This window comes from Heptranchias perlo, chromosome 1 (genome assembly GCF_035084215.1).
Source record: "Heptranchias perlo isolate sHepPer1 chromosome 1, sHepPer1.hap1, whole genome shotgun sequence".
In the NCBI taxonomy this organism is placed as follows: domain Eukaryota; kingdom Metazoa; phylum Chordata; class Chondrichthyes; order Hexanchiformes; family Hexanchidae; genus Heptranchias; species Heptranchias perlo.
In genome coordinates this window covers 78630258-78652947 of record NC_090325.1, presented here as the reverse complement: position 1 = coordinate 78652947, position 22690 = coordinate 78630258, and the positions used below count along the sequence as shown (strand labels likewise).

The window sequence follows — 22690 nt, the reverse complement described above, 5'->3', positions numbered from 1 at the left end:
CAGGATGGGACAACATTTTTAGAAATAAACAAGAAAAGCATCCTTAATAAATATTGTGGTAACATTTTTCCCCATTATAAACAGTTTTGCTTCTATAATCAGATTTAACTTCAGGACTTTTAATTCAAGTTTGGAGAGAGGTTCTCAATAATGACATTGTCCTCCAAGAATTTACCATTCATATAATGCAGTCTATCTTCATGGAACTGCTCCCTGGTGGTTTCACCTCTATTTATTCAAAGAGCTTCTCCTCCTGTGTCTAAAAGTTAATTGCTGGTATGCCCCAGGGTTTCATCCTCATCTCCTCCTATTCATAATCCATACACTAGCTCAAGCAACATTATCCACAAATTTGGGGTTGGTTTCCATGTGTACACAGAAGAAACCCGGCTCCACTTTTTCATCACTGTCGTTGGCTCGAGGGTTGTTGTTATATTGTCCAAATGACTGTCCAACATCAAGTTTTAGATAAAACCAAAATTTTCTTCAAAGTCAGCCAGCGCATGGGAACACCAACATCTGCACGTTCCCTCCAAGTCATACACCATCCTGACTTGGAAATATGTCGCCGTTCCTTCATCATCACTGGGTCAAAATCCTGGAACCCTCTACCTAACAGCACTGTGGGAGAACCTTCACCACACGGACGGCAGCGGTTCAAGAAGGCAGCTCACCACCACCTTCTCAAGGGCAATTAGGGATGGACAATAAATGCTGGCCTTGCCAGCACACCCACATCCCATGAATGAAAAAAAAAACTGAAACTACCTTGTTTGACTCTTGCCATTTCCTAATTACTGATTCCATCAACTTCCTTTTATACTTGCTCAAGCTGAGCACAATGGTAAACAACCTCAGCATGCTTTTTGAACAAGGGTCAAGCTTTCTTCCCCAGATGTGGTCCATTGGCGAGATTGCCTTCTTCCACTTATGGAAATTTGCTTGTTTATGCTCCTACTCACTCCTCTTCTGATAATTACTTCATCTATACCTTCATCACCTCAATGATTCATTTTTCTAATGTGATCCTGGCCGGCCTCTCTGTTTTCTCTCTTGACCAATTTCATCCAAATCAACAACCTTACCACCAATGTCCCGCACTTAGATCACTCTCGTTGTTGCACAATTCCAATGGCCCCCAAGCCCTAGAAAAGTGATTTCAAAACTTGCAGTTTCATTTTCAAAATATTCCACAAGTACACTTGCTGTATTTGGGAAATCTCTAGCCCACCTCCTCTGAAGTCCCAGCCTGCACCCTTCATTCCTCTGACAACTGTTTGTTTCCCGCCATCAGAGGCTAATCCTTCAGCCAATGCCCTCCTATATTTTTCCCTGCCTTCAAAAATCCCACTTACTCCATTGTGGCTTCTGCCTCTAAATTTCTTTCTGCTGTGATTACGCTTAGACCCTGTAAAGCACTCAGACCTTTTGTACAGGAGCACTACGGAAATGCAAGTTGTTTTATTGGCAGTTTTGATAATGATTGCACTGCTAATCCAGACATATTTCAACCGTGAAAAATGTGGTTGTTATCCAAATTCGTACTTGAACTTATGTCCTGTTATCACCTCCTAACTACGTTCCTGAAATGTATGGAATGTTAGTGCTAGGACTGAAATTGAGCTGCCGTGTCTTCTCCCTTTGTGGAGTTACGGATTTTAATGCAACCATTGTAATTTCTGTATATTTTGTGGCGTGTTCTAATTATTATAAAATTCCCTATATACGCGCGATAAAGTATTTTTGTATGTATTCAAACTGCTTTTTAAACACGTAAAAATACACCGAGGTTTTCTTGCACTCTGTGGCATTTGATTTGTTTCTATTTTGCATTACGCCCCCACGCTTCTATTTTTTCAAGTAACTTTTGTTCTCACGTACATCAATTTAGTAATGCAACTACTTACCGTAAATTTGATTTCACAGCTCCTAATTACCCAGCAATGTATTCAAACAAGTGCTTTTAACCCTACCTTATAACTCGCATTTAACGTTCGGTACACTGGCTTTAAATGTGGGTGTCACTGGGGCTACTATCACCGGTCACTTTGTATCTTTTATTCCCTCAGTTCAATACATCCATCCCCAGTCAAACCCTCAGTCCCGGCTCTCACCAGGTGCGGCTCAGCGCCACCAGCCGGCTGAAGGTTCCCCGCTGTCAATCATCGCCTGGCCCGGTGTGTTCTGGGAACTGTAGTTCCCTCCTTCCTTCCTCCCCCCTCCTCCCTGAGTTCAGAGACCGCCCTCCGACTACAGCTCCCAGAGTGCCTCTCGGCGACCGGGATCCCAGCCTATGGGATGCGGAGGCTGCCGCGGAGCTGGCGTTGCCCCAGTTATCGGAATGGCGTCTGGTCGGAGGTTGGCGCCGCTGCCCCTGGTAACCGTCGGCTCCTGGCTTCTCCTCCTGTTGTGTGTTCAGTTCGGAGGTGGACAGAAGAAAAAAGAGGTAAATGGAATCGGACCACGGCCACCGTGTTTTCCGAAATCATTCTCCAAAGGATGGGAGGAGGGCCCGATTCTCCATGGATGCTGATGCTGGTGCTGATGCTGAGGATGCAGGTGCTCAGGGGGCTGGACCAGGGACAGGGACAGAGCACAGATCTGCCCAGAGTTAAGAATAACATTAATTCCTTTTAATTTAAAGACATAACCCGTTTTCATGTACCTCACTATCATAGTTAAGTGGATTTGCAATCTATTGCTTGACACTCTATTTCACTCTTGTTGATCATCACTCTTACTAACATTTGCCTGGTTTTGACAGTTTTGTAAATATATGGCAGATATCAGTGAGAGGGAACGTGTTCTCATGTAAATAATCATTTTCTAAAATCGTACACTGATAAAATCTTGTGATGTGAATGCCTAGCATTAATGGGACAAATACTGTCGCTTTCATTTAGATACTGACCATCATTTGCATTAATGTCAATTTCTTGGCAGAAAATAGTCCTAAATAATTTTTCAGATAAATTGTTCCAGTTTTTCTTTGATAAATTAAATAAACATGCTTAATTCTCAACAAAGTAAAGGTCTATTTTTAAATTTAAATGAACATTCCAGAAGTTGTTTATCATTCAAATTCCTTGCTTCACTGTTTATTTTGAGATAATACACCATAACTGTAAACATGTAACAATTAATGTAGTTTATATCTGGTTCTATAAATATTTTTGAGTGTATTGTAGATACCTGCTTGGATTCAATGATATTAGTCACCTCCATAAGTCTATCCCACGTCCCTCACGTGCTGGAGTAGACTCACATTACACTATTTATACAATAGCATAACCCAGCAATGTAATAATACATCACTTTGTGATCAGAACCAGATATTTGAATCTTGCACACCTACCCCCACACCCCTCTTCAGTATTTTTGAAGACTGACTGAGAAAACACCTAGTAAGATGAGGCTGGATATGAATAATTAAGCTGCTTTATTTTGCAGAAAATGAACATACAAAACAACAGTTATGATCAGACTTACTTTATCTACTTTTATATATATACTTTTACAAATTTATCTGCGCAATTTGTCTTTTGTAGTATAAATTAATGAACACGCTACGCTTCCCCACATTAGTGGGTCAACTTACGTAAAATAACTCTCAACTACCTCTGCATGCCAAATGCCTGATCCAATGAAAGCTTTCCTTCACATTTTTCTGTTTTAACTGTATTTGACTCTATGTGTTTCTGAGTTAACAAAGGGAAGTGAGGGTCCATGCCAGACCTGCTGAGTGCTCAGTGCCAGGGATCTCCCAATACAATGGATATGAGATGTTTATCAACTACTGAGACTGGCTAATGAATTGCTTGTTAGTTAAGTCATCAAGGAAATAACCTCAAATCCTAACTCATTGGCACTTTACATACCTTTTGGGGCTCGATTTTCAGGTGAAGGAGTGGGGGCAGTGGGCTCTGAAAATCGCTGAAATCTCAAGCAGGTTCGGAGCCCAGCTCCAACCCGCCGACTTCCGGGTTCCCCAGTGATGTGTCCAGGTGCGCGCACGCGCCTCCCGAATGCGGAAGTCCCACTGGCAATTAAAGCCGGCGTGATGATACTCTGCATAGTTTGTCAGCTAGTTGAAGTACTTAATTGTCTCGACATTTTGGCAGGGGTGCGATTTTGAAGGACCCTCAGTGTGTTTCCCATGCTATGGGAAACACTCCCTGTTGCAACAGACATGTTTCAGCCAGCAGCCAGTGGGAGATGCAAATGCTTATTTGACAGGTGGGGAGAAAACGTCATTTATTGCAGCAGGGCACTCTGTCACTTCAGACAAAGTTTTGGCTGCATCATCTTTGTGTTTTCACTCAAAATTCTTACTTTCCACCCATAACTCTGCTGTTCAAACATATTTAACTACTTTGTGGACCCCTCAAACTCACACCGTCAGGATGCGGGGGGGCGGGGGGCGCCCTGGCTGCATTCACCACTACATCTGAGGACGAGCAACATCACCCACTTCGCCAGGTAAGGCATCCACCTCCACCACGTGGAGCTCCACAACACAGTGTTGCGCCACAGGCACCTGCACAAGAACACAGAGGGCGATAACAGAGAGAGCGACGTTGCAGGAGGCACTACCCTCGCCACAGGGTTTACAGACGAAGGCTCAGCTTCCTGGACCTCTCTGAGGAGCAGTGCATACAGAGGCTCAGAATCAGTCGCCAGGTAGTCGCAGACATCTGCAGCCTCCTTCATGCCGAGCTGCTCCCGGCTGGACCGAGCAGCATCTCCTTACCTGTCGGTGTCAAAGTCACCACTACGCTCAACAACTTTGCCTCCCGATCATTCCAGGGTGCCACCGGGTACATTGCCAGGGTTTCTCAGTCATCTGCACACAAGTGCATAAGGCAGGTCACCGACGGCTTGTTTCTCAAGGTCTCACACTACGTCAACTTCCCCATGGACAACCTCAGCCAAACGGAGATGGCAATGGGATTCCACGCTGTGGCTGGCTTCCCACGGGTGCAGGGTGTAATCGATTGCACCCATATAGAAATACGAGCACCTTCACCTGAGCGAGGACTGGTCATCAACAGGAAGGGCCATCACTCCATCAACACTCAGCTCATTTGTGACCACTGTAAAAGATTCCTTCACATGTGCGCTAGATTCCCTGGCAGCTGCCACGATTCCTTCATCCTCTGGGAATCAAACATCCTGCCACTGTTCCATGCACCGAACACCATTAAGGACTGGCTCTTTGGGGACAAGGGATACCCCCAGCACATGTGGCTCATGACACCTCTGAGGAACCCCATCGCCGAGCAACAGCATCGATATAACGACAGCCACATCGCCACCAGGTCTGCTGTTGAGCATGCCATAGGGCTGCTCAAGATCTGCTTCGGGTACCTTGATCGTTCTGGGGGAGCGCTTCAAAACACATTAGAGTGGGACGCGTTATAGTTGTGTGTTGTGCCCTGCACAACAAGGCACAACAGAGAGGGCTGCTGCTTGAGGAGGCCCCATCCACATCTGCCACCCACACTGAGGAGGAGGAGGAGCAGGAGCAACCCATGGGAGAGCAGCGGCTCACCTGGCTGCTCATGAGGCCAGGGAGTCACTGATATGTGAACAGTTCTCCTAACATCAGAGAGTGTGAAGAGTCCAGTCCTCACACTACCTGGATAGAGCAGCACCCCCCCCCCCACCCCCGCAGAAAACGGTTCTGCAACTACACAAACACCCACAGTAGAGTGACCCAGTGGGTCGCATTAAGTGTCGGCGTCATGGTGAACTTCATGAAAGGGCCTTATTACAGAAGCCAGTCAAGAATGGCCAAGACGTGGCAGTGGTGGTGACAATAATAATATTTAGTGTGAATTTAACAAAAAGCAAATATAAATATAAAACATGACCAACCGTCAGATACCCTTGTGCATCCCCTTCGTGCTTACAAAACCTTCGCCTTTTGCTTGCGACTACTTCGACATGGTGCATCCCCTGTGGCTGCAGCAGAGGTAGTGGCAGGTTGCTCTTGTTCGTGCCCTGCCCGGTTAGATGCTTTGGGCCTACACCCTCTGGGTTTTGGTGCCCATGAGGGCCCCTCCAAAGACTGCTCCACCTGCAACCGTGCAGGGGCAGACTCGGCCACTTGGAGAGGAGGCAGCATTGCGGGTACTGGTTGAGAGGGGTGCAACGGGTGAGACGTGGGAGCGCTTTGAGTGGCGTCCCCACTTCCATGTGCCCTTTCGCCATCATCCCTCCCCTGGCCAGGCCCACACCACTCCGACCACTCTGCTGGTCAACAGTTTGGAGGACATGTATGAAGGCTTGAAAGGCCAGTGCTAGTGTATCTGCCTGCCTGTTGACATGGCAGCATGTTGTTCACTGTGAGTCCAAACGGCCGTTGTCAGGGCCTGAATGGACTCATTTGTGAGCCGTGCTTGAAGCTCAATGGAGGTTAGCCTTCCCTTCATCGCAGACATTCCCGCGACAATATGTCAAAAATGCCCACACGTCCCTGTGACAGTATCTCAGAGATTCCCTCCTGTACCTGTGCCACCATTCCACTCATGCAGGAGTTGGACTCCTCCATCCTCTGTGCTATTGTGGAGAGTGCACGTGGCACCTGTTCCAGCACCTCACAAATGTGCTGCTGCTCCTTGATCGTTCTCCTTTTAAAGGATGGCCCTCAGGGTTCAGCATCTGTGTCCGGCTGAACAGAGCCTGGAGAGGAGTGCTCCAACTGATGCGGACTCTCCACAGCTGCCCCTGCCACCAGTGCCTGCTCGTGCTCACGCATGTGGTAACTCACCATGTGCGACCCCAACTAACTGAGGAGTGAGTATCTGCACTGGTGGATGGCTCACTCAGATGTGATGGTGCACCCTCAGAGGCCGGCACGTCCTCTGAGGAATCGCCCTCTGCTGTCACAGTGGTTGCTGAAGGCCCTGTAAGAGAACAGAAGGCAATATTAAGCATCATCCCAGATGTGTCATGTTGCGATGAGCATACTGAGGTGCTGAAGTTATGTTAACATCAATTCATATTGTGTGTGCTGAAAGTTAAAGTTCTGTCACCAGACGTTTGTTGGGTGCCAGTCTCGGCGTCCCAGACGGACAGGCACTTGAGGGTGTGGCTCAGCTCCAGTGCCTCCTGCTCGTCGTCTGTGAGGAAAACGATTTGTTGCGGCCCCCCTCCGGTCCTCACCTCATTCCGTAGGCTCTCTTCTCCTATAAGGGGAGAAAGTACAGACGCGTGAGTGAGGGATAGTGAAGTGGCCAACCGATGAATGCATTGGCTTGGGTGTGGCTGACCGTGAAAGATGCATCAGAGGGTGAGTATGAGACGGAGCCATGACATTGTATGATTGGGTTGAGCGGTAGTGGTGGGGTGAGTAATGGGGAGGTGAGGAAGTGCAGGTAAGTTGAGGATGAGCCTTAAGTGGGTGTGGGAGTGATGTGATGGAGTAGTGTTGGCAGTGCAGAGTGAATTGGGGAGGTGGGGGCGGTGATGTGGAAGACTGATTGTAGGAGAATGAGTAAGTGTGCTCACTTTGGCTGACTTAGTTAGGTCATTGAAGCGCTTCCTGCACTGGATCCAGGTGCGGGAGATGTTGCTGCTGCTGGTGACCTCCTCTGCCACCTCGAGCCAGCCCTTCTTGGCGGCAGAGGCAGGTCACTTCCTCCCGCCCGCCGGGTAGAAGACATCCCTCCTCCTCCTCACCCCATCAATAGCACCTGGAGTGAGGCATTGCTAAATCTTGGAGCAGCCTTTCCCTTGTGCTGCTCCATTGTGGTCTGTGGGTGTTTGCTCCAAGAACAGCCATTGGAGGACTGCCCCTTTTAAATGGAGCTCCTCTACCTGACAGCCTGTGATGCAGGTGCGCAGTTTGCCCGCTGCGCAGCTTTTGGACGGCAAACCCGGAAGCCACGTTAAGTGGATCCAATTGACCCGTGATCGCATCGGAAACGGACATTTTTTATTGGGTGGTTTACCCAAGCGCCCAATCCCCGCTGCTATCCTGCCTCCCCACTAATATCGGGGCCTTTGAATCTGCCTTTTTAAACTTGTGTGAATACACTTTGCTCAAACACAATCATTCAGTGGAACTCTTTTTTTTTCTCAAAACCTTTCTGTGGAAACATGGTCAAAAAATCCCTAATTCTAAATAAATTGTTAATCTAAAGTTAAGTATCTAAAACAAATCAAAACGATAATTTATTATGGAAAGTTAATGGGTGGCATTTTTATCAAGTTAAAAATTGTGTAAAATGCTGCTTATATTATTTTCAGTAATTTGTTCAAAATGAATGCTGGCATTGTTCAGCAAATTGAATAATTTACATGTTATCTCTAGAGCTTGTGTAGGTTAAGTGGATATTTGATATACCAGTCATGGTTTATGAATCTTTCAGAATTTGTTTTACTTTTTAATCAAGGTGTTTTATTTCCATTCCTATATAGTAAGCCGCATTAAATAACACACTTTTATCGTGCTTATTCAAAATACTGGTCAGGTTAAATTAATTTAAGTTGCTGCATATCTTAAACTTCAGTGATAATGTTTGTGATGGCACATTTTCTCTATCGTTCCAGAAACAAAATAGAAACAATGATTCCCTATTTTTCTCTGAAAGATTTTAAAAATTGATCCAATATACTGTGCGTTAGGTTAATTGTAGTCATTTTAATGCAAACACATTTTCTTAAGGGAGAGGGAGAGAAATGCTTGTTTCTCAATTTGGGAATTCAGTTTTCAAAAGAAGTGAAACTCTGCACATGTATTTCAATGGTCTTATTGTTATTGTACGATACAAATATAAACCTGCTAAACTTTAAAAAAATAGTTTTCCTACAACTGTTTCATATAGTATGTGAGTCCACAATATGAAGGGTTACAACATTTTAAACATATTTTTAATTTTTGACTATCAGTGGTAAGTTTTGGTAAATTTTATTGTAGAGGATGCTATCTATGAGATAGTAAACAATCCAGAAACTTGCTGGCATGCTCCAGTAAAAAGCATCCTTTGCACAAAATGATGGTGCCACAGCCTAAAATAATATACAATGAAAAGTGCACATTCATTAATCAAATGCAATTCTAGTGTTCAAATATATATGTTTAATCGAGAAGTTCCCTGTGAGTTATTGGGTTCTTTTCAGTCATGAGGATAGAAGTGTCAGTGTACCATTCTATAGTATGTATTTATATAGAAATATAAATGGAGGTAGATATTTCAAGTTGCAGTTGTTGAAAATGAATTCCATATCCCTAATACAATGCAATATTACATGTACATAGGCTATGCTTAAAATGATGTGGTATATTAAATGTGAACGAAGAAATTGAGATATATTAAACCAAATATTGTAGTGATTATTGGCTTACCCAGAAAGATGGGGGCTAAATTATGATGTGCATATTAGTACTAGTGTATTACTGTGTTTATGTTTTCAAGTTGCCCTGGGTAATCAGAAATTATCTACAACTTTACTTGCAATACAGACCAATTTTGCTACCAAATATGTGTTTTTATCTGTGGGATAGGCCATCAGAAGGGAGATCTACAGTGCTGTGAGGAAAGTGGTGTCAGGTATTTTTTCCTTCTGTAAAGCTTCCATTGTGCAGCCTATGCTATTACTTGGTGGATATCTAATCAAATTGCAAGTGAAATTCACAGATTTGAATGTCGGGCATTGACACCGGTAACCTATGGACTTCATTGGACCATCATAAATCAGAATTGTATTACACTAAACACTTTGTTTTGAGTCACTTTGATGAGAGCATGGGCAGATTAATTTTCCTCAGAGTTGAGTTAGATCATAGGCAGAGTGGATAAGGTTGCATTGAGACAGCAACTTTTGTATCGATGCAACATGAATTTGGGTGCCCATTAACACAAAAACACCACCAAAACTGAGTTAACTATTTAGTGCATTGAAGCCCTGAGCTAGAGATCCCCTTCAGGACACCACCTTACACTGGTGTGTGTTCCCAAAGAAAGCCTGTAAATCTAACTTAAAAGAACCTTAGAAGTCCTCACAGAAAGCTAAATGCAGGGGCCTGTGACCTCAGAGTATAAGTTTCATTCCTTTTAAGCATGCTGTATAAATCTTGTTTATGTAAAATTACACTGGTGTGAGTGACTCTCCTCTACTTTGAGGGTTTACAAAATGGGCTTATTTAGTGGTTTTCAGATTACTGCCAGATTGTCTCACTGCACTTCAGAAACAAATATAGTTTATAATGCCTCTCCTCATTCTTCCTACCAAAATGAATCACCTCACCTTTTTTTTTTATTCGTTCATGGGATGTGGGCGTCGCAGGCGAGGCCGGCATTTATTGCCCATCCCTAATTGCCCTTGAGAAGGTGGTGGTGAGCCGCCTTCTTGAACCGCTGCAGTCCGTGTGGTGACGGTTCTACCACAGTGCTGTTAGGAAGGGAGTTCCAGGATTTTGACCCGGCGATGATGAAGGAACGGCAATATATTTCCAAGTCGGGATGGTGTGTGACTTGGAGGGGAACGTGCAGGTGGTGTTGTTCCCATGTGCCTGCTGCCCTTGTCCTTCTAGGTGGTAGAGGTCGCGGGTTTGGGAGGTGCTGTCGAAGAAGCCTTGGCGAGTTGCTGCAGTGCATCCTGTGGATGGGGTGCCAATCAAGTGGGCTGCTTTATCTTGGATGGTGTCGAGCTTCTTGAGTGTTGTTGGAGCTGCACTCATCCTGACTTGTGCCTTGTAGATGGTGGAAAGGCTTTGGGGAGTCAGGAGGTGAGTCACTCGCCACAGAATACCCAGCCTCTGACCTGCTCTCGTAGCCACAGTATTTATGTGGCTGGTCCAGTTAAGTTTCTGGTCAATGGTGACCCCTAGGATATTGATGGTGGGGGATTCGGTGATGGTAATGCCGTTGAATGTCAAGGGGAGGTGGTTAGACTCTCTCTTGTTGGAGATGGTCATTGCCTGGCACTTATCTGGCGCGAATGTTACTTGCCACTTATGAGCCCAAGCGTTAAATTGCACCTGCCATGTGTCTGCCCATTTCACCAGTCTGTCTATGTACTCCTGAAGTCTGTTGTTAACCTCCATATTGTTTACTATATTTCCGAGTTTTGTGTGATCTGCAAACTTTGAAATTATGCCCTCTGTACCCAAGTCCAGGTTGTTAATATATATCAAAAAGAGCAATGGTCCTAATACCAACCCCTGGGGAACACCACTGTATACTTCCCTCCAGTTTGAAAAACAACCATTCACTATTGGTCTGCTTTCTGTCCCTTCGCCAATTTTGTATCCACTCCGCCACTGTCCCTTTTATCCCATGGGCTTTAATTTTGCTAACAAGTCTATTATGTGGTACTTTATCAAATGTCTTTTGAAAGTCCATATGCACAACATCAACTGCACTACCCTCATCAACCCTCTCCATTACTTAATCAAAGAACTCAATCAAATTAGTCAAACACGATTTTCCTTTAACAAATCCGTGCTGACTTTCATTTATTAGCCCATACTTTTCCAAGTGCCAATTAATTTTGACCCGGATTATTGTCCCTAAAAGTTTTCCCACCACTGATGTTAGGCTGACTGGCCTTTAATTGCCAGGTTTATCCCTCTCCCCTTTTTTGAACAGGGGTGTAACATTTGCAATCCTCCAGTCGTCCGGCACATCCCCATATCTAAGGAGGATTGGAAGATTATGGTCAGAGCCTCTGCAATTTCCACCTTCACTTCCCTCAGTAACCTAGGATGCAGCCCATCTGGACCGGGTGACTTTTCTACTTTGAGTACTGCCAGTCTTTTAAGTACCTCCTCTTTATCTATTTTTATCCTATCCAATATCACTACTACCTCCTCCTTTACTGTGACATTGGCAGCATCCTCGTCTCTAGTGAAGACCGATGAGAAGTATTCATTTAGTGCCTCAGCCATGCCTTCTGCCTTCACAAGAAGATCTTTTTTGTCCCTAATCGGTCCCACCCTTCCTTTGTCTAACCTTTTACTATTTATATGTTTATAAAAGACTTTTGGGTTCCCTCTTATGTAAGCTGCAAATCTATTCTCATACTTTCTCTTTGCCCCTCTTATTTCCTTTTTTAGATCTCCTCTGTACTTTTTGTATTCAGCCTGGTTCTCTACTGTGTTATGAACATTACGTTTGTCATAAGTTGATGGTAGGCTTTTAAATGCCTTCACTATGCCAGGAAACAATGGATTGCAGCACTCTGAAGTGTCTCATCACCATAGCAATATGCATGACTAAGTCAAAATACTTCAATGTTGTGTGGTTTGAAGACCTTAAATCTGCTCACAAAAATGTACAAGTCAGAAAGCAACAAAAAAAGCAGAAGGAATTTGTACAATAGCAGAACAACTAAACTAGATATTTCCTCAGTATTTAATGTTCAAATTAACAATATCCTGTCTGATTTCCAACACGAAATTGATTTAAATTTGAGGACATCTTGAACAAATCCTATTGATAGAACCAAAAGGTCTGCAACAAGCACCATGTATAACAGATGAATTACAAATTGTAGAATGGACAGACACTTGAGCAAGTGTAATTTAGCAGTCAAAACCAACAAATAATTTTCGTACAAACTGTTTTATTGATGTAATTATTTACATATAAGCACATAAGGAGAGATTTTTCTGGGTTGCTTGGGTGCAGTGAATATGGAGAAATTGGGCAGGTGGGAATGCACGCCTGTAAAGGATCCTGCCCGATTTTACTTTCCTTAATTTAAATGGAAGAAAAATGGTGGGACAAGTAAGTGATTGGTAGTGACTGTGGGCTAAGTTTTAAGTTAACATGTAGCATATAACTAAATTTTAAAAACTAAACTTGATTGAATTAATCTAATAAATTAAACGAGGTAAATAATTTTATTAACACTAAATTAATTAATTAAATAAATAAAATAATGGGCGAACAGGAGATGTGTTGCTGCTGCAATATGTGGGAGCTTGTGGACATTTTTGTCCAGGGCGACTACATCTGCGGCTCGAGGAACTTCGGCTCCAAGTTGAGGAGCTGGAGTCTGAGCTGTGAACATTGTGAGACATTAGGGAGGGAGAAAGCTACCTGGACCTTTTGCTCCAGGAGGCAGCCACACCCCTTAGATTAAATACTTTAGAATTGACACGTGGCCAGGGACAGGAGGGTGTGACTGTGAGTGAGGCAGATACGGGGATCCAGGAGGTAGTATTGCAGGAGCCTCAGTCCCTGTGCTTGTCCAATAGATTTGAGGATCTTGCAACCCTTGTGGACAAGTACAGGGACTGCGGGGAGGACGAGCAAACTGACCATGGCACTGTGGTACAGGAAGCCGTTCAAGTGGGGGGAGTAAGAAGGAAGGTGGTTGTAGTAGGCGACAGTATAGTTAGGGGGATAGACACTGTTCTCTGCAGCCAGGAGCATGAGTCCCGAAGGCTATGTTGCCTACCCGGTGCCAGGGTTAAGAGCAATCCAGCTTGTCCCACTCCCCCGCCCTTTCCCCGTAGCCCTGCAAATTTTTTCCTTTCAAGTACTTATCCAGTTCCCTTTTGAAGGCCATGATTGAATCTGCCTCCACCACCCCCTTGGGCAGTGCATTCCAGAGCCTAACCACTTGCTGTTTTTAAAAAAAACCTATTTCCTCGTCTCACCTTTGGTTCTTTTGCCAATCACCTTAAATCTATGACCTCTGGTCCTTGACCCTTCTCCCAATGGGAACAGTCTCTCTCTATCTACTCTGTCTAGACCCTTCATGATTTTGATTACCTCTATCAAACCTTCTCGCAACCATCTCTGTCCCAAGGAGAACAACCCCAGCTTCTCCAGTCTTTCCACGTAACTAAAGTCCTTCATTCCTGCAATCATTCTAGTAAATCTCTTCTGCACTCTTTCTAAGGCCTTCGCATCTTTCCTGAAGTGCAGCGCCCAGAACTGGACACAATACTCCAGCTGTGGCCGAACCAGTGTTTTATAAAGGTTCATCGTGACTTCCATACTTTTGTACGTTGTGCCTCTATTTATAAAGCCCCGGATCCCGTTTGCTTTTTTAACCGCTTTCTCAACCTGCCCTGCCACCTTCAACGATTTGTGCAAATATACTCCCAGATCTCTGTTCCTATATTCCTTTTATTATGTCTTAATTTTTTATTTGAAGACCTTGGTCTCCTCGATTGGTTGGACTTGGCCAAGGACCATCTCCCAGTGCTAAAAAAGCACAGAACTGTCCCTAATGCTACCAAAGTTCAATACCACCCGATTCCCCTACACAGCACTGCTAAATACCAGATATTTAAGTCAGTTGGCACATTTGTATACCATCCTATTTGTATTCTCAGCTTTCGAACTGACAGTAGATAAGAATTAAATACACAGATAAAGGAGTATGTACTTAATGAAATAAAGGCCCATCATTTACAGTTTTCAGAGAATAGTGGGGGACTGTATTTTGGAAGTTAATCCTCAATGCACCAACAAGAATCCTAGAATACCATTTAATGCAGATAGATTTTGACTTATTTCGTCATTGTAAATCAGTGGTCTGATGCTATCCCCTACTTTTTATGAACACCCCTGTATAAAACAGGGTATTTTCCTACTCAGTGTGAACAGGAGAACCTCTATGGTGTTGCCCACAAGTCAGATATGTGCTGTTTTATTATAATAGGAGTGTTATCAGCATAGTGTGATGGGAAAGTGCGACACTTAGAGGAATTGTGGGCTATATGCAAAATGTTTAATATATTATAGTTACTTTAATTCGGGGACTCTCCAGATATTTTTTTCTGGCCATCAACACAATAACTGCTTTCAAAGTCAAACCCTTGCTCCCTATGAACTGAAATGTGATCCTACGTGCAAAGTAATCTCTTATGGTGCTCTTCAGGTGAACAATTAACTGGTGTACCATTGATTTGTGCATTGGAAACAGTATAGAATATCATCATATACTCCTGCTCTCTCCAATGGATGGACAGATAATACCGACAGACCATACAGCTCAACCTAAAATCAGTTTTTTTAAGAAACAACTTTAAAGAGGATTTGTTTACTTTATAGCACTTCACTTAATTTACAACGTCACCTTCAAAATAGTAAATATCTTGAAACTCTACTAGTTCTTGATAATCACTTTTCATTTGGGTCAGATATCTGTGGTGAACAGTTCTACGTGAGCCTTAATTCCTCACAGAGTCTTTTATTGACCTCTGCTGCACCCACTATAAAGGCAAACAAGTGCTATCAGCCTGGGTTATATTTTTCTTTTTCCTTTGCTGTTAAGCTCATAGGAAGGAGTGACAAAAGGTGACAATTTACAATTAAAGAAAATTGTTAATCAAAGTAGCGTTGAAAGATATCAGCATGGCTACTCAGGTACCTGCATCGGGCAGTTCACTCACCACAAAGCTGGATTGTGCACACTAATTAATTATTTTACAAAAAAAAACTATTCAGCCTGACACTTTTCTTATTTTAGTCTTAGTTTTTGTTTTTCATTTCCTTTTTTTTGGTCTGATGACAAAATAGCAATCTGGGCAGAGACCAAGCTCAACCAATTTATTAACAAAAAGCAAAATACTGCAGATGCTGGAAATCTGAAACAAAAACAGAAAATGCTGGAAACACTCAAGGTCAGACAGCATCTGTTGAGAGAACAGAGAAGTTAATGTTTGGGTGTGGACCCTTCATCAAAACACAGATGCTGTCTGGCCTGCTGTATATTTTCAGCGTCTTCTGTTTTCGTTTCAACCATTTTATTGTGTGCCATGGCTTGTGGTCTCTATAGACCTGCAGACACTTGAATGGAGCTGTGGAACTGCTTTGTAATCAGGTTGAAGAGGGCAGAAGTGGATGTTTCAATATTTTTTAATGGACCTTTGGAGACTTTTATTCTATTTTCTGATTGTACCATGTTAAAACATCAGTAGGATTAACTGAATGCCAAATTTACACAAAATAGCCCATGTCTCCAATTTACACTTCATGGTAGGAGCCTAATATTAACTATACTCTGATCTGGAGAATATTACCAAACAATTTGAAATGTTGATTTGTCATTAATTGCACAGCTGAATAATGTTAATTGCTTCAAAGATTCTAAACTTAACCGAGAGCTTGCCAATGAGTTATTGTTGAATGTGTTTATCAGGATACAATACGATTAACTGTCACCATGCAGTACTACACTGTGATGTTGATTCAGTTATTTTGTTATCTGTCCAAGACTGCTGTATGTTAGGAAGTAATAAGAGCCTTGCTAGCTGGAGGTTCCATTATGAGATATGCTAACCGTGAGATGTGCAGATTAGTTGGGCAATTATGTGTTTTCTTGGGGCTAGGGTTAAGACCATAATTAGTAAGTTAGTTGCTTTGATGAAATAAATAAGGCAAATGTAATTGCTTTATATGTTGGTATGAATGATATAATAGACAGAAGTCTGTCCTTTTTAATAACAATCAGTAAAGAATGGTCAGCAAATTTCATTATAAGGTGCTAAGTTCATGGTCTCAGGTCTGTTGCTGGTCATTAGTAGTATGTCAGAAAGAAGCCGTCAGATTATTATTTGGCTGAAGACGTGGAATTTAAAAAATCTTCAGAAAGCCTTGGGTTCATTTCAATAGTTTGGGGACTGGAAGATGTATTGAGTGCCATTAGGAGGTATTTAAGCTAATTGGGTCTGGTGATGCAGCAGCTAATAATGAGTTCAGTTACTGTAGTACTGGGGAAAGTAAGGCATTTGATAGTAATAATGATTAATTTTAGTTACTAGAAACAAAGTAAATTACATGGGGTGAACCACATATGTTATGCATACAATTCCTTGAAATGTTTTTATACTAATGCTAGAAATATTAGAAATAACTTTCTGGAATTACAGGCATGTGCTTACACAGACAATTTAGATGTAATTGGTATCTCTGAAGCTTTGTTGGATGATAACCATGGCTTGGAATTGCAGTTGCAAGGTTATAAAATATTTCTTAAAGATACATTCGGCCATAAAGGAGGGTTATAAAGGATGATATAACAATGATTGAGAAGGAGGATTTTGGGCAGCATGTGGGAGTGGTTTGGGTGCAGCTGAAGGCTGGGGTGGTCCTGGTGATCCTTGGTATGTGTTATAGGTCTCCTGGCAACAGGCAGAGCAGGACAAGGAACTTTGCGAACAAATTGAAAAACAATGGAACATTGCAGCATTTATATTTAGGGGATTTCAATTACTCTTCTGTTAAATGGTCCACTATAACAGGAATGTCTAACCTTTTGCAACTGGGGTGGGGGGGTGCGATCGACATTAAAGCCAGTGAGTGGGTTGAATATGATTATGCAATAATGTGAAACCCCATGCCCAAAAAATAATTATACATCAAACAAGAACTGACCAATGTTACACTTAATTTATAGCACACAACTTAAAGTAGCTATGGGGGTTTGCCCTCCTGCTCACAAAAAAATTAGGTTGAATACCAGAAAGTATTTCATTACTTTCTGGAACAAAAATGTGTGACCTGGTGAGTATAGGATTGGTACAGTCTTTTAAAATGGAGATTAACAAGTTCTTGAGAGGAGAGGACATTGCAATTTAAAGGGAACAAGTGGTTAGTTAATTTAGATTGTGATGAGTCATGGGATTCTGTGGTCTCTTGGAACTTGCTTACTTGCCTCAGAGAGTCTGAGAGGAATTTGAGCTTTTCCTGAATTGACCACAGGACTTTTTGTCTCTTTTTTTTTGCCTCTCTCAGAAGATAGCCTTACTCGGAAATGGGTGGCAGGTGTATAAGGTGACAGTTTCTACTGGATGAGCCTGATGGGTCTCTTCTCGCCCTTTTTGTATGTTTGTATGCCCTTCTCTCATACCCTTCATTACTCTCCAAATTGTTTATGGTGTTCCACTGGTCCTAACTACAAACTATGTATGAGCAGCCCTCGTTAAATTCTGGGATTTATCTTTTGGTGCTGTTTGCTACTCAGCATAGGAAGCAAATTTGATAGTTCAGCAGTAAGTGAAGCACTTGGAGAACTATGGTATCCACAGGGATGCAAGTTTGGCGGTTCAGGAACAGTAGTGGGTGGTAGTTACTGTTCCTGATCTCAGTTGCTGGTACAAGAACAAAAGCTTGTTACGATTCAGGTTCCGGAAGACTCTTTTTACTCATGGTCAGCTTTGATAAGCTTGTGCCTTTTACAAACCCAAAGGTTTAGCATATAGTGAATGGGATGTAGTGTGCCCAAGGGCTAACAATATACCCATTTACTACTGAGTTATACCTGATATAGTATGGGATGCCCAAAGAATATTCTTGATCTCTCCAAATGGTGGGAAAACGTTATGCTGACTGACCGTATATTTCAGGCTAAACTACAAGAACAAAATAAACACAAATAAATCAGTAGTTAACATAGCAGTACTTAACTCTAATACTTTTAACCACTTTCCAAGAACAAAATAACAGGGCAGAAATTGCTTGCAAAATAACGGTGAACTCAACAGTACTCACCATTGTTAGTGAAATAGAGGAGCAAGTTCCGTCGTTCACACATGCGCAGTGAAATGCGGAAAACCTGAACTGGCTTCTACTGGTTCGCTGGTGATATCACCGGCTGCAACCAGTGAAATCATTGAAAATGCGCCAACTTGCTCATCTGCCCAGCTGGGATATAATAAGAAGAATATAATACAATATCGCCACAAAATAGACACGCTTAAAAATACCAGGTCTAAACTAAGTTCTAATAGCACGGTAAGAACTAAAAATTAACTTATAAAAATGTGGAGTCTCATTTATCCTTATTTTAATAGTTTTTGGTCATTAAAACTTTTGTCAAAAATGCTGCGATCTGATTGATCGAGGGGAGAAGGTATCCTCTCTTCTCCCACAGGTCCTAGCTTTGAATGAACTGACACTGGGCTCTTCTCTGCTTCCTATTCGAGGAAGTGCCCGAAGTAAAGACCTCGGTAAGTTAGTGGGTTAGAATAAAGCTATGGAGTGGCGAGTACAGTTGGTTTGCCGCTCCGAGCAATTTCTACTCCAACATAGATGTTCTTATATTTCTTTTTCAGGATCCTTTAATCTGAATCTTTTGATGAACTTTTAATGAACTTTTTATGTAAGCATTCGTCTTGATGCTCAAGGCGTTTTTTCTTGCTTCAGTGACTTGGAACTTGGAAATATGGTTGATCAGAGTGAACTAAAGATGAACAGCTATATCAAGGCCTTTCATGTCATAGATGCTAACTGCAAGAGTACAATGCCTTTCCCAGCAGGATGCCTCCTGATGGGGTAGCCAATACAGATAAAGGCTTTGTCTCTTTATTGCAGTGGCAAACCACATATATTGTCGGAGGAATTAATTAAGCCAATTTTGAACTAATAGGGGTCTGCTGCAACTAATTAATAGAAGCAGTCCATCGTTTGAAGCGAGCACATGTACGCCTTAACTGTGTCTGTGTATTTACCTCACCCCTCACACAAAAACAACGGAATTCTCATCCAGAAAGCAAAAACACAGACCAGCTTAAGCTTGCCATTAATGTATAATTCTTCCCGACAGATAGTTGCTTTGGCTATAAACCTTCAAGCTAAAAACACAAAAGAAAAGTTGACAAAAGCAGCAGCTATGGTCTCTGTTTTAAAAAATCTGAGTGAGTGGGGAAAAACTGTGGCAGTTGGAGTTCAATGTGGGGAAGTGTGAAGTAATCCACTTTGGATCCAAGAAAGACAAATCGGAATATTTTCTTAATCATAGAATCATAGAAGGTTACAACATGGAAACAGGCCCTTCGGCCCAACATGTCCATGTCGCCCAGTTTATACCACTAAGCTAGTCCCAATTGCCTGCACTTGGCCCATATCCCTCTATACCCATCTTACCCATGTAACTGTCCAAATGCTTTTTAAAAGACAAAATTGTACCTGCCTCTGGCAGCTCGTTCCAGACACTCACCACCCTTTGAGTGAAAAAATTGCCCCTCTGGACCCTTTTGTATCTCTCCCCTCTCACCTTAAATCTATGCCCCCTCGTTATAGACTCCCCTACCTTTGGGAAAAGATTTTGACTATCTACCTTATCTATGCCCCTCATTATTTTATAGACTTCTATAAGATCACCCCTTAACCTCCTACTCTCCAGGGAAAAAAGTCCCAGTCTATCTAACCTCTCCCTATAAGACAAACCATCAAGTCCCGGTAGCATCCCAGTAAATCTTTTCTGCACTCTTTCTAGTTTAATAATATCCTTTCTATAATAGGGTGACCAGAACTGTACACAGTATTCCAAGTGTGGCCTTACTAATGTCTTGTACAACTTCAACAAGACATCCCAACTCCTGTATTCAATGTTCTGACCAATGAAACCAAGCATGCTGAATGCCTTCTTCACCACCCTATCCACCTGTGACTCCACTTTCAAGGAGCTATGAACCTGTACTCCTAGATCTCTTTGTTCTATAACTCTCCCCAACGCCCTACCATTAACGGAGTAGGCCCTGGCCCGATTCGATCTACCAAAATGCATCACCTCACATTTATCTAAATTAAACTCCATCTGCCATTCATCGGCCCACTGGCCCAATTTATCAAGATCCTGTTGCAATCCTAGATAACCTTCTTCACTGTCCACAATGCCACCAATCTTGGTGTCATCTGCAAACTTACTAACCATGCCTCCTAAATTCTCATCCAAATCATTAATATAAATAACAAATAACAGCGGACCCAGCACCGATCCCTGAGGCACACCGGTGGTCACAGGCCTCCAGTTTGAAAAACAACCCTCCACAACCACCCTCTGTCTTCTGTCGTCAATCCAATTTTGTATCCAATTGGCTACCTCACCTTGGATCCCGTGAGATTTAACCTTATGCAACAACCTACCATGCGGTACCTTGTCAAAGGCTTTGCTAAAGTCCATGTAGACCACGTCTACTGCACAGCCCTCATCTATCTTCTTGGTTACCCCTTCAAAAAACTCAATCAAATTCGTGAGACATGATTTTCCTCTCACAAAACCATGCTGACTGTTCCTAATCAGTCCCTGCCTCTCCAAATGCCTGTAGATCCTGTCTCTCAGAATACCCTCTAACAACTTACCCACTACAGATGTCAGGCTCACCGGTCTGTAGTTCCCATGCTTTTCCCTGCCGCCCTACTTAAACAAAGGCACAACATTTGCTACCCTCCAATCTTCAGGCACCTCACCTGTAGCTGTCGATAATTCAAATATCTCTGCTAGGGGACCCGCAATTTCCTCCCTAACCTCCCATAATGTCCTGGGATACATTTCATCAGGTCCCGGAGATTTATCTACCTTGATGCGCGTTAAGACTTCCAGCACCTCCCTCTCTGTAATATGTACACTCCTCAAGACATCACTATTTATTTCCCCAAGTTCCCTAACATCCATGCCTTTCTCAACCGTAAATACCGATGTGAAATATTCATTTAGGATCTCACCCATCTCTTGTGGATCCGCACATAGATGACCTTGTTGATCCTTAAGAGGCCCTACTCTCTCCCTAGTTACTCTTTTGCCCTTTATGTATTTGTAGAAGCTCTACAAATGCCGAGAGACTAGAAACTGTGGAGGAACAAAGTGATTTGGGTGTCCAGGTACACAAATGACTAAAAGCTAGCGCACAGGTATAAAAAGTAATCAAAAAGGCTAATGGGTTGGTGGCATCTATGTCAAGGGGGCTGGAATACAAAGGGGAGGAAGTTATGCTTCAGCTGTACAAAGCCTTGGTAAGAACCCATCTGGAATACTGCTTCCAGATTCGGGCACCAAAATATATTGGTCTTGATAGGGGTGCAGTGCAGATTTACCAGAATGATACCAGGGCTTAAAGAGTTAAATTGTGAGGCCAGGTTGTGCAACTTGGGTTGTATTCCCTTGAGTTTAGACAGTTAAGGGATGATCTAATTGAGGTGTTTAAAATGATGATAAATGAATTCAATAGGGTAGATACAGAGAAACTATTTCCTCTGCTGGAGGAATTCAGAAATTAGAGCTCGACCATTCATAAGTGAAATCAGAAAACACTTTTTCCAAACCAAGGGTCGTAGAAATGTGGAATTCTCTCCCCAAAAGGCTATGGATATTGCGTCAATTGAAATTTTCACGACTGAGATCAACAGAATTTTATTAGCTAAGGGTATGGATCAATGGCAGGTAAATGGAGTTGAGATACAGATCAGACATGATCTAATTGAATGGTGGAGCAAGCTCGAGGGGCTGAATGACCTAATCCTGTTCCTATATTCCACGGTTCTTGTTGCATTGCAACCTAAATTAAAGAACATAACAGAAATTTTACAACTTGAAAACAGGATAGATCCCTGTTTCTATCACAACTGCCAAGACTATGATGTAAAAGTTCCTGTTTCATTGTAGTCTATGTACTTCAGCAAAATATACCCAGTTTCCTTTTGTTCTATTTCTTTTATCCACCTGTATTTATTTAATTCTGCAACACGTATGTAAGTGCAACGTATCTATCCACATGTTATTTTAAATCTTGTGTACGGTGCACAAATGTTACTTCCTGAAATACTTTTTATGTTAACCTTTATAATATAAACTTTTTCGATAAATAATTATAATGGCAAACCTTAGGTAAACAACTTGGTCCAGAAATTGCTCGGAGTGACGAACCAACAGTGCTCGCTGCTCCATAGATTTATACTAACGCACTAACTTACTGGTTCTTCACTGGGTGCAATTCCTCGAA

At 42.6% G+C, this 22690-nt stretch overlaps 1 protein-coding gene across 1 annotated transcript in view; it reads left to right on the top strand.

Moving 5' to 3' along the window:
• Positions 1 to 2301: 2301 nt before the first annotated feature.
• Positions 2302 to 22690, top strand: part of tusc3 (tumor suppressor candidate 3) — a 419194-nt gene continuing 398805 nt past the window's right edge. The window contains exon 1 of the mRNA XM_067996474.1: positions 2302 to 2446. Within this exon, the coding sequence (XP_067852575.1) occupies positions 2342 to 2446 (105 nt within the window). The 5' untranslated portion in view covers positions 2302 to 2341. The remainder of the gene's footprint in view (positions 2447 to 22690) is intronic.